This window comes from Hirundo rustica, chromosome 6, assembly GCF_015227805.2.
Source record: "Hirundo rustica isolate bHirRus1 chromosome 6, bHirRus1.pri.v3, whole genome shotgun sequence".
Classification (NCBI taxonomy): domain Eukaryota; kingdom Metazoa; phylum Chordata; class Aves; order Passeriformes; family Hirundinidae; genus Hirundo; species Hirundo rustica.
The window spans coordinates 38,549,339-38,561,192 of NC_053455.1; the positions used below are offsets into that span (position 1 = coordinate 38,549,339).

The 11,854-nt window shown below is 44.7% G+C and overlaps 1 protein-coding gene across 1 annotated transcript; it reads right to left on the reverse strand.

Moving 5' to 3' along the window:
- Nucleotides 1-323: 323 nt before the first annotated feature.
- On the reverse strand, nt 324-9,571 carry VPS18 (VPS18 core subunit of CORVET and HOPS complexes). The gene is made up of 5 exons (XM_040067056.2): nt 9,427-9,571; nt 6,449-6,590; nt 6,170-6,261; nt 3,591-5,461; nt 324-2,886 (listed from the first exon to the last, which is right to left on the reverse strand). The coding sequence occupies exons 1-5, from the start codon at nt 9,515-9,517 to the stop codon at nt 2,158-2,160; spliced, it is 2,925 nt and encodes a 974-aa protein (XP_039922990.1). The 5' UTR covers nt 9,518-9,571; the 3' UTR covers nt 324-2,157.
- Between the last annotated feature and the right edge of the window lie 2,283 nt (nt 9,572-11,854).

Genomic DNA, 11,854 nt, shown 5'->3' on the forward strand with positions numbered 1-11,854 from the left:
TTATTTACTTGCCATGACCCACTTCCCACAGCTTCTTCCAATACCATGGACAGGCAAATCACTCTGCAATGGTCTGTTTAGTGATGTGACTTCTGTAGCACAAACAGGAAAAGAATGGAGGACTATAGTCATTCTAATACACCAGGAAAGCATCCTGTAAAAGCCCAAAAGAGCTGATACCCATGTTCTGCTAAAGGGCAGAAAAACAGCCATTTACCTTTGACCAGAAACTGATTTGGGTGGGAGACTACTGTTGGTTTATAGTAACACGTACAACCTTAAATATCACACTGCTTACAGGAAAAGATGATAATTCACAGGAGTGGCCAGTTATAACAGGTTTAATGGTACACTTCAAAAGATACCAGAATTAATGTTCATCACAAATTTTTCTGCCAGACCCATTGACTTACTCAAAGCAAAAGCCTATGCAGAGCCAAAGAAGACTACAGCAGGTGGGTTTTCTGAACTACTGCTCAATGGAACCACTGAAATATTGCTTTCTGACAAGCCACCAAACACACACCACCAGCTGCTAAATGGGACTGCCTATCCCACAGCACCATCAAACCTCAGGTCTTCCTACTTTCATATCTGTTTTTCATTAGTCGTGTCATTTTACATAGATAAAATGAATTCATTCCAGGCTGATGCTCCCAACAAAAGCATAGATGTTCTTCTGAAGTTCTGAACTCAGAATTCATAGGTCAGATCCTTGAGGAAACCAATACATATTCTCCTACAATAACATGAGACCCATTTCTACAACCCTACAAACAGGGTAAGTGGTTAGGAGATGGAGAGAGGTATTCAAGACAAGCACACATATTCATGTGAAAGAACTGAGGTGGTTTTTCAGAAGACCGTATTTTCTATTGCCTTAATTAAAAGAATTGTATTTTTTCTTTTAGAACATTCAATTCTTCTGTCAATTACTACTTTTGTGATTCATTCCCAAACAGCAAAATCTAATTAAAATTTTATTTTCTCACAACAAAACAAGGAACCCTTGCTAAACTGCTAACAAAAATTTTTTCTTCTCTCACTCACAACGTAGTGATTGCTACCTTCTGGGAAAAATTTTCCAAGTTGGAGCAATAGATAGAAACATTGACTCACAGCCATCTCCAAAAAGTGAAAGGCAAAAGACTGTTTAGGCACAAGGTACTAACTTCAAAGGGCAAAGCAAATTTCACACCAACAGAACTTTTCTGTAGACTACCCTTGAGCAAACCTCTGACTAGATCTTGAGTCTAATGCTCAGCAAGTGCAAGCTTGAAGAGAACCACAGCAAGACATACAAACAGATTGTGCTCCTGCTTGCGCAGTATCAGCTGAAACCTTACTGCTGCATCTACCAGTTTTGGTTTGGGGTGCAGACAAAACCAAGACCCACTATACAAAGGCAGTCATAGGAGAAACACGATGGAAAGAGGAAGGAAGGGGTGAACAGACATTTTAAGAAACAGTACCTACAGAAAATCCAAATGTGTGTGGTCTTGTGCATAAAGCTTGTGAGAAAGAGAACTATACATCTCGAATTGCAGGCAAATTAGTGTATTATGACACACTCCTGCTTGAAAAATATACACATTCTTGTTTCACATTGTGTAGAAACATGTATTTGTGTAGCATGATGTTTACAAAATATTAATATGTAAGGGCTTCTGTCCTTTCATGTTCTTTCTATGTAGGTGGTTATAGACTCTCAACAAAAAGGAAACACAGGGCAATTCTAGCTTTGAAAGTGATGAATAAAGACTACACTGCTTAGTGGCCTTCAGTACCTTTCTCTTTCAACTTGTCTTCACCAAAACAAGTACCACACAACAGGGCAGATAAATCACAGGCTGTTCCCAATTCCTTCTGGACAACAAGGCACTCCATTTAGCTTCACACTGAGAACCTCAGAAGAACTGCAAGCAGAAACATCTGCTAAATATATTCCAGTAGGTTAGCTCTAAGAATTGTTCAAGTTCTTAGACAGCCATAGCTATATCTCCCTATTTCTCAAGACTAGTTTTCCCTAACCCCAGTAAAAAGACTGCACTACCCTCTGTTTAGAGTTGCACAGAAGTCACTGTTTTCCTGCTCCTGGAGGTTATATTCCCACCACAGAAGCATCACGATTTGTTTGACAGTTGAAGATTTGGAGAACTACAGCCAGCTTTGCATCTCCTCTTCATACTTTTGGGGATCAATAAAAGGTTTGTCAATGGACCGGATCATCAGCTCACCACAGTACACACACTCAGCTGCCACAATGTCATCGATGTCAGCTTTGATCTGTTCCCGGCTCTGCTGCCCCTTCCCCAAGCTAATGGTGTCTGCATCCTTGGGACGATGGTGGCTCTTGGATGGCTGGCTGGTAGCTGCCAGCTTCTTCTGAAGATCTTCAAGTTTTGCCTGCTTATAGGCAGGAAGGTTTGGGAAAACTGCTTGGAGGAGACAGTCATAGTGAAACATGTGACCGCACAGGAAAAGGTAAAAAGGGCGGTTTAGAAGTGGAAAGTCACAAGCAGCACACTTTTCTTGAGGCTCCACAGAGCCATACTTATTTCTCATTTCCTGGATGTCCTCTCGGATCCTCTTGGCACTCTGTGTGGCTTCCTCCATCTCCCTTTTCAGTTCTTCAATGTGCTTGTTGTAATCCTCCAGGGAGTTACAGATTGCCTCCTTGAAGTGGTCAATAGTGACAAAGTCTGGAAAGAATGGCAGCACGTCTTCAATCTTCAGCAGAGCACAGCTGGAGAGGCAGGCCATTGCCTTCTTGACATCCTTTTCTTCCTGAACAACATGGCGAGCGATCTTCAACCACAGCTTCTTCCGGAGTTCCTCATCATCTTCAGGAAGATCTGCACAGGACTTGGCAAGATCAACATCCACCTAGAAGTTGGACAGACAATGAAACAGAGTTAAGCTTCCCTCTTTGTTCATCCACCATTCAGATTCAAAGCCTGCTGTCCATTTTAAGAGGCATTTAGAAAACTTCTATTGCTGTCTCACTGCCTAGGACTGCCCTACTGGCCTGCTCCTTGCTTCCATGTCAAACACCTCTCCTCTCCACCAGTACTCCTCACTGAAGATTAGTTTACTACCCAACAGAGAAGAAAGGCCAGCACAGAAAGGGCAAATTCATGTTACAGTATCTTTGCTGGCCACATATTTCAGCAAAGACACAGCAATTCCAAATGGAAAAAAAATCCAGCATCTCCTTGAAGGTCAGACTAAGCTGACAAAGGCTTCTGTGATAATTACCGAAGCAAGGAATAGGAAGCAATTAGAATCCTTAACAACAGCTATACAAATCTTGCATAAATGCAGATATGTTAAAGGGATTTTATATCAGAGACTGAGCTTGAGACAGACAGTACTCCTCCTTGTACTTTCCATGCCCCCACCCTCAGTCAGCCAGCTGCCTACTTGAAACAGTTGTGAAAGCACAGAAAAATGTTAACAGAGCCAGGTCTTCCTTCCAAGCCTCAGCTGCACAGCTTTGATACCAGTGACTCTGTCCAGTTCTCCCCAATGCTCTGCTGTTCAAGGTAACTCCTGCATATCACAACATGCACAGAAACACACACACACACCTGTAAGGCAAGATCCACAGCCTCCTCATACAATTCCATCACTTTGTAAACGTGGACACATGCACGGTGGTGGCCATGCTCCGCACACAGGCGCAGCGCATACTTCAGGTCGTAGTGGATCCTGTTTGGGTTGGTTCCTGCTTGCTCCAGGTATGAAAGCAGCGAGTCTGGCCGACACAAAGCGTAAAGAGACAACAGGTAGTTGTGAATGGCTTGCTGGGTTTCCTCCAACTGGTAGACACAGAACTCCATATATCTAATGGCTTCATTGATCTGCTGGGTGCTGGCACTCTGGCTGTAGTTAACAAGGGCTGGAATGAGGTTCCTGGCATCTAGTCTAGAGCCCATAGAAATCCAAGCGTCAACTACTTTCTTGGGAATATGCTGGATGAGAACCGGAGAGAACTTGTAGAAGAGTTTCTCGTCTCTGTGCCTGGACAGCACATTTAGAGCCTCATCATACTCATCGTGCTGGCAGTGGTGAGCTACCACACGCTCGTAATCCTGCATGATGACTGCAAAGTAGACCATGTGCTCTGTGTCGCCATGGCTTGCCAACAGCTCATAAATAGATGCCCGATTATTAAAAAGACAGTCTTTGTTTTTAGGACTGCTCAGGAAAGTACGGAACTTCTCCCGTGTATCCAAATAGAGATTTCGCTGTGAGGGATCTCCTTGCAGTATACCAAGCCAGTTCAGGTACAGCTCTGTCAACCACGTGGTCAGCAGAGTGGTCTGTGTCTTCTCTGAAGGCTTTAGGTTACTTAGCTTCTTAATCAGAAACTCCATCAGGGCCTCTTCTTGCTTGGCTTCAATGAACTTCAGAGCGATTTCCTCAAAGTAGTTCTGGGTCAGGGCGTAACATTTGGCACTGTCCAGATACCTCTTGTTTTGGAAGCAGTGCTCTGCCTCTTTGGCCAACACAATGTCAAGACACTCTGGACGATCCTTACAATACTCTTTTGCTAAATCAAATTTGTTCATATTCATATACATCTTCCACACGTCTCTAGATTCCCGCTGGACATGGTAGCGGAACACCACTTTCTCAGTGTGGATCCATATCTGCTGGACTGTGGGATCTTTAATCATGCGTGTCAGCGAGCCAAACTTCTCTAGGAACAGATCCTGAAAAACAACCTGTCCATTCAGAGTGCAGACGGCCTTCACGCGGTCAGACAGCAGCAACAGGAAGTGGAACTGGGTAAGCACGATGGATATTGGCTTGTTCACCGTTATGTCGATGTCAGGAGGATAAACCCAGACCCGTTCATCGCTGAGAATTGAATCAGGATGACTATAATCCAACGTACCATATAAAACACCGTTTCCCATCATCCAGGCAAAGGAGCGTGGGCTGGAGCGCAGTTTTGGAGTGTAAAAGGCTATCTCACTGAAACCCAAGTTAGCTGGAAACTCCCGAAAGCTGGGCAGATGGTCAGCATGCACTGCAAATATGGAGCTGAAGCCCTGCTGCTCTGTCCCTTCAGGCACTTTGCCAACAAACTGAAAGAGTCTCTTCCTAGTAGTGGCTATAATAAAAAATTTCCCGTCTATCCCTCGTTCAATTTCCAAGCAACAAACTGGGGCAGGTCCAGATTCCTCCTCCAGAGTGTAGACCTGTCGGAAGTACTGGTCAGGGTTAGTGCTGAAGAGGCTTCCTTCGCTGACAGAGATTTCAGCCTCATAGATCTGCCCCTGGGATGTCCCCACCAGGATAGGCCCTGTGTTGGTTTCTGAACCAAGAAATTTGTTCCAGCCCACGCTTTCAATCAAGTGTCCTTTCCAGCGGGAGAGTGCCCGCACTTTCTGAACACTTCTGTTCAGGTAAAGGCATTCGCTGGTGTTCAGAGCAATCAGGAGATGAGAGCCTGCCAACAGCAGAGGGGTATGGGAGGGAGAAGGAGAGAACAAATCAAGACTGTGCCTAATCGAGCCAAATTCCTGAAGCTTCTAATCCTAACATTTGATAAATTCCAGTATCAACATACTTAATCCAAGACTTTCCCAGGCATTCATAGGAATGTGGGGGATTTCCATGCTGGATCAAAACAGTAGTCCATATGTTGCAATGTTAAATAACTGGTACCAGATGCTTTAGCAAGAAGGTATCCTGTTTCGATAAATGTTCTAAGGATAAACAATTCCCAGAGTTCCCTCCTATCCCTGGCAGTTGGTGAGAGATACAAGCATCTCTTCCCAAACTTTTGTTTAATTGTTTAAAATCAGTCTACGCTACAGTGAACTGCAGATGTTTTATGGCCCATTTTAAAAATTCTTATAAACCATAGAGCAGAGAGTGACTGCAAACATTTTCCTTGACTGGTTTTAGCAGGCTTGCTCAGAACAGCATAATTGCATGTGTTCATTCAGAGCTTGAAAACACAACAGAGGCACAACAAACCCATACTTTACTAATAGCAAAAGGGCAAACCGGTGGGCAGGAGCCCTGGGAAAGAGTCTGGCTCATGGAATATTGATCTGTTCTCCTTATGTACAAAACAGAAAGAGAACTCCTTCACCAGCAGTTGTTCTGCCTCTGTTCACTGTCTGTAAATACCCATGACCCACTGCCTCACCTGTGTGGTCCAAAAACATCTTGTAGACTTTGGCTTCATCTTTACGTCCCAGCTCTACCTGATTAGGTTCATCTGGCTTCCCAAGATCAATCCTGCAAAGAGAAACCATGAAAGCAAGCTGCCAACAAAAGTTCACGCATATGTAACTCCTCACTTGCTTTCCGTATTAGGCTCATGGCTTTTTATCCAGTTTGCAAATGTAAGTTCTCTAGCAACTTAAGGAAAAAAAAGAAGGCAGGGGAAAATCAAACAGTAACTTCAGGATTCTGGCAGCATTACCTGAGAAGAGTGTCTTTTCCAAGGCTCATACAGAGCTGGTTAGAGGAGACCACTAAGCTGTTAATTTTCTCTGGAGGAGTAAAATCAATCCTCTGCTTGTTAAATATTGGTGTTTCCTTCTCCAGTCGTGCATTGACATATCCTGGAGAAAGAACGTGAACACTTAGAAACTAAACAAGACAAAATCCTACAACAACAATCCCAACCTACATAAAAATCCAGCCTAGAAGACTAAAAAGATTGTGTCCTGCTCCAAGTTTTACTGAGAAGGAAGTGTGCTCCATGGAGCAGGAATACAGAAAAAAAAAAAAAAAAAAAAAAACTCTAATTCCAGCCCTAATGGTGTTGAAAAAGACAATGTAGTAGTGGAAAGTAGCCTGCTACTAGTAGACAAATCCTTTAATTGTCTATTCCACCAATGCTTTCTACTTGCCTCTGCCTCACCTCTAGATCAGCTGCAGGATCCTTAAAATACACTTTTTCCAGAAGAAAGATGCACATGCAGGAAGACACAAAGCAACCACAACCTTTGAGTAGGCAGGCTTCTGCTCAGCACCTGCTTTTTTCTTACACATTGATCCATACCTTAAACACTATCCATTTATACAACTGTGCATTCCTTTATTTCCAGTTAAGAACTGATGTTCGTCTTTTCAGATTAGGGAGCTGCAATGCCATGGTTTAAATTTGCTGGTATGAACTGCAGTTCAAAACATGTACAAAAAGCTCCCAAGGTACAGATTCACATGATATCACAGCTAACCAATAAGTACATATATATATATAAAGGGAAGGATTACTCTGAAAAACCCACATGTTATCCGATGATCAAGTCACATTCATCCAGGTAACCTCGAATTTTTTTCAGACTGTCACCTGGCAAAGCAAGGCTGACTCAGCAAGGAAACTTAAATGCAGGAAGGAAAGGCAACAAATAGCACCTATGGGTATGGGGTTAGAGTTAAGGAGAAACTGTTCATGGTTTAATTCAGTCATAGTTCAAGCCAAAGTATTGGATTTTAGCATTCTGGACTCATTAGGCCTGTATCCATTATGTTTATAACACCCACAGGATCATCACCAGTAACATGAGGATTTTAGTTATTTCCCTAACAGGAGAAGGAAGATCTTCCTTAATATACAACTCTCTATACAATGGAGATAGCGGTTTTATAACATTCATTCCTTTCAAACTGTCTCCTCCCTCATCTTGTCCCCAGTGCCCCTCTTCTGTTTAAGCAAGATTCCACTGCAGCATTTCCTAAGTATTTCCTCAGACCTTTTAATCTCTGCAAAGGTCTAAGATCGCCAGTATGGTCAAGTCTAGTGGGTCAAAGTAGGTTTTCAAAGCTGGAACTACAGTACTTGAAGTTCACAATGCAGCAGGACTTTAGATTGGATACAGAGCCACTGCTTGCTTATCTACAACTGAGAAACAGTACCTGCAGTTTAACAAGCACAGGGAACAACCCCCTGAAACCGAGGAATAATGGTTTTCAACGTCTTCCAAAATTTCAAACCTAACCTGAAGGACTGCTTTCAAGAACTATTGTATCTTTTTACACAATAAATTTACTTAAACTTCAGATTGCCCACAACTTTCACCAACCCAAATTTTATTAAAAAATGCCTGTGTGGTCTGATTTAAGAATAACTGAAATCCTGATTAGGCTGTGTCTTTGCAATTAAGCAGTTCCCAAACTTCCTCTGCCAACACCAACTGTCAGCAAGCAGGCAAATTTCTCAACTCTAGGACAGCCTTGACTGAAGACAGCATTGCAGCAGTCAAGAAGAAAAGGTGAGTTCTTGAAAATTTATTTTCCGTGACACGACTCGTCCCAACACTGTTCTGTACAACACCTATTCAGGCCACTTATTCTTTAACATTATGCAACAAAAAACCATGTATGTCAAAACACACAAGGGGAACATACCTACTTCAGTATCTAGACTCAGAGTAACTCTGTCAATGTATTTATACTCCATAATATACATAGCATGACAGAATTTATCAGTTCTTAGCACATATATGAAACTCACAACCTGATTTCCCCAAAGGTTACCTGTGGGCAACACTATAATACAAGGAAAAAAACTCGAAAGAATATGTATTTCCAAATTTGTAACTCAAAAATGCCAGCTCTGCATAGCAGCTGGGACTACCATGACAATACCAGGCGGAACAGAATTCTCTCATAACCTACATTTCTCTGCCACGCTTAAAAAGTATTGAGAGGTGACATCTAGTAGAAAATGGTTATTGAACCTAATAAAGCTTGAATTTATCATGGAATAATAATGGAATAAATTTCTCTGACTTGAGAGAAAAAAAAGACTGGTCATTACACGGTTACTTTACACTGATGGAACACCTCCCTGAACACTACAGTACACATCCCTTGACAGAAAAGTGTAGTAGTGATACAAACTGCTTTGCCATCGTGTAGTCAGCCTAAAGGAACCACTGGAGAGAAAGGAAGTCTTTGGCGAACTGCGCCTGGGTTAGGAAAGGAACTCCGCGCAGGAACAGCTGCTCGCACATCCATAACACGGTAAAGCATGGCCTCCTCAGAGAGGAACAGAAAAAAGAAGCAAAGTGACGAGACGTTCCCAAGCCGCTGCCGCAGCTCTGAGCTGCACAGGGCCGAGGTGTGCGTGGCTATGACCTGTGACCGCACAGGCACACGCGACTTCACGCACCCGCCTCTGCTGCGCGCAGCACCCCAGGCCAGAGCCTCCCGCACAGAAACAACACCGCATTTCGCTGGGCCGACCTCCATCAGCCCTCCGCCGAGCCAGGAATTAAGTGCTCCCTGTCTCTAAACACTTCCCACGGCAAGCCGTGAAAAAAACCAGCCGCAGCCGTGTCACACGCACGGTGACACACCTCTTCCAGGCAGCACAGCACCCGGAGCTGCCGCCCCGCCTCCCCCTCTCAGCGGGAACGCCGCACACGGGAGGCCCCGGCGCACACGTACCGGAGTGCGGGATGCCCACGCTGGCGCGGCTCTGCTGCACGGAGACGGAGCGGTGCAGGGAATCCTCGTACTCGTCCAGGATGGAGGCCATGGCCCAGCGCGGCCCGAGCGCGGCGCGCTCAGCTGACCCGCCTCACGTGCGCGTGCGCGTGCGCGGCCGGGGCGGGGCGGGGCGGGGCGGGGCGGGGCCGCTCCCTCACAGCAATGGCGCGGGAGCCGGGCCGGCTCTGGCCCGTCCCGCACCGTGCTCACCCCGCACCGTGCTCATCCCGCACCGTACTCATCCCGCACCGTGCTCATCCCGCACCGGGCTCCTGTGCCCGCTGCTCCCCCGGAGGCGGCCAGCCCGCCTGTGCCCTTGCTGCCAGGCCTTGGGGTCTGCGCTGCCTTGCCCGCCGCTTTTGCTCACTGCCGCGGCTACCGAAAGTCTTATGTTAAAATAAGAAAGGGCCCGCTCGAATAAACAGAGTCAGCGTTTTTTGTATACCATTAATAACCAGAAGTTCCTGTAAGTGGGTTGTACGTTCTAGTTTTGTTGCCGAATATAACAAGATAGAACCATGCCAAACATCAAAATTTGGATTTGCCACCAAAGAGGGCTAAAAAGAGGTGCTGTACCATCCCACACGACCGCTGGAGACCCCCATTACATGAGCATGTGTAATAAGACCTACACAATTAATTAGCATACGTATAAGCATTATTAGCATGCTTGGAAATAGGTGTAAACTTCTTGGAATGTAAATACATATTCGTACAATAAATTGTATATAAGTAATAGAAGTGTGACTCTTGGTGTGCATGGTAGGCAGAGAGACACCCCCGCCCCACCCTCCCCCGTTCACCTGGCACTGTAACAAAGTCGTGTCAGCTTTCTAACCTGTAACTCTGGTTTGAAGGTTTTCTTTCACAGTTTTCAGTGACACTGTCCTGCTGTGTGCAGCTACATGCACGAGAAATCACCACATAAAGGCAGCACTGTGCCCTACTAGAATCAGTCCTGATTGCCACAGCAATTCTACTAACTGCAGCTAGGAATTACCTGGTTTAAAACGCTAAAACCTCCTGTGTTGTGGCTCCTGTGTAGCATTGGGTGGCAACATCTTGGCTTTATCACTAGAATGATCGTTGAGGCACAGCATAAGGGAATCCAGCACAAGGCTGTCCTTGAACTGTACTAGACTCGCTCTGCAAGTTTATCCCAGCTTCTGGTTGGGATAAACTGTGTTGGACCCAGCTTCTGTGTTGCTAAACAGTATTTATAACCTGGAGTTTTCTTTTGTTCTGGTGTGTCAACAGTTGTTATTTACAATTTTACCCTCTAGCTTAAACTAGCAGAATTTATAACAGCGGCATTAACAAAAAAAAGTAGTCTCTTACACGACCCTTTGGGTTTCATCCTAAATAAAATGAATAGAGATGTATATATGTACACTGTATGTGTGCTAGATATGATACTATGATTATAATATGTACCACATATTAGATATAATCTTCCTTTCTGGAAGCAATGGAGAAACATCTCTCAGGGTACAGGACAGCTTGCAACACGGAGGGATCCATTACAAGACGCAAGAGGTCTTCCCAAACTTAGTTTGCACATCAGGTGGCAGTGAGGCACCACAAGCAGCAGTTGCATGTGGTTGGGTTCTCACAAACAAAGTTACACCTCCTTTTTCGCTGCTTTTTTACTGGACACCACACCCTCATAAACTGGGGCTGTGATGTGCATCACTCAGCCTCAGGCCTTCTCCCCAGTGCTGAGCCAGACATGCAGGTCCCACGCTACCTGGGTTCCTGGAGGCTCCCATGGCACGCCTCCACAGGGTCACCTCCTTGCTAAAAACAGAACATGGCTTTTGCTGACTTAGCCTCCCTGCAAGCACCAGTCCCAGCCTCTGCTGTTTACCCTCTTTGTGTGGCAGCTCTGAGCCAAAATAGCAAAACCACATTCTTTTGCTGTCTAATCGTCCTGATCTTCATAAGCAGCAACTGTTCTCTTTCAGCATCTTGAAAGGTACAAACAAATTACATTAGGTTTAGGGTAATGAGATAGGAAGGGACTTCTTGGACTATCAGATCCATTCTCCCACTCTTGTAGATACCACATCATATACTCCTTACTCTATTCCTGTCAAGCTCTCTCTGATAGTGTGGGTAGTTTTTCCCCTGACTGCCCTAGCTCATACCTGTTCCAAACACTCCCATGATTTTGAGCTCTGATTTGCAGTCTAACATAAGCTGTGGCTAGTCTGAATCCTTTTGTTCCTGTTCAAGCACTGTCCTTTACTGTGCAGGACATTTTAGAGCTTTCATTTCCTCTGCAAAAATCATCACCAATCACAGCCTTCACTCAGATGTAAAAATCCAGGATTTATCAAACCAATAAGTTCTTGACTTCTCTTAAAAAGAGATGATTAGCTCCTTG

What these genes read in the sequence shown, in the direction of transcription:
- VPS18 (XM_040067056.2), bottom strand. Translation starts at nt 9,517, where the DNA reads ATGGCCTCCATCCTGGACGAGTACGAGGATTCCCTGCACCGCTCCGTC. An exon ending in CGTGGGCATCCCGCACTCCG is followed by an intron (nt 6,591 to 9,426) that starts GTACGTGTGCGC and finishes TTCTTTCTCCAG; the next exon opens with GATATGTCAATGCACGACTG. An exon ending in CTGTGGATCTTGCCTTACAG is followed by an intron (nt 2,887 to 3,590) that starts GTGTGTGTGTGT and finishes TCCAACTTCTAG; the next exon opens with GTGGATGTTGATCTTGCCAA.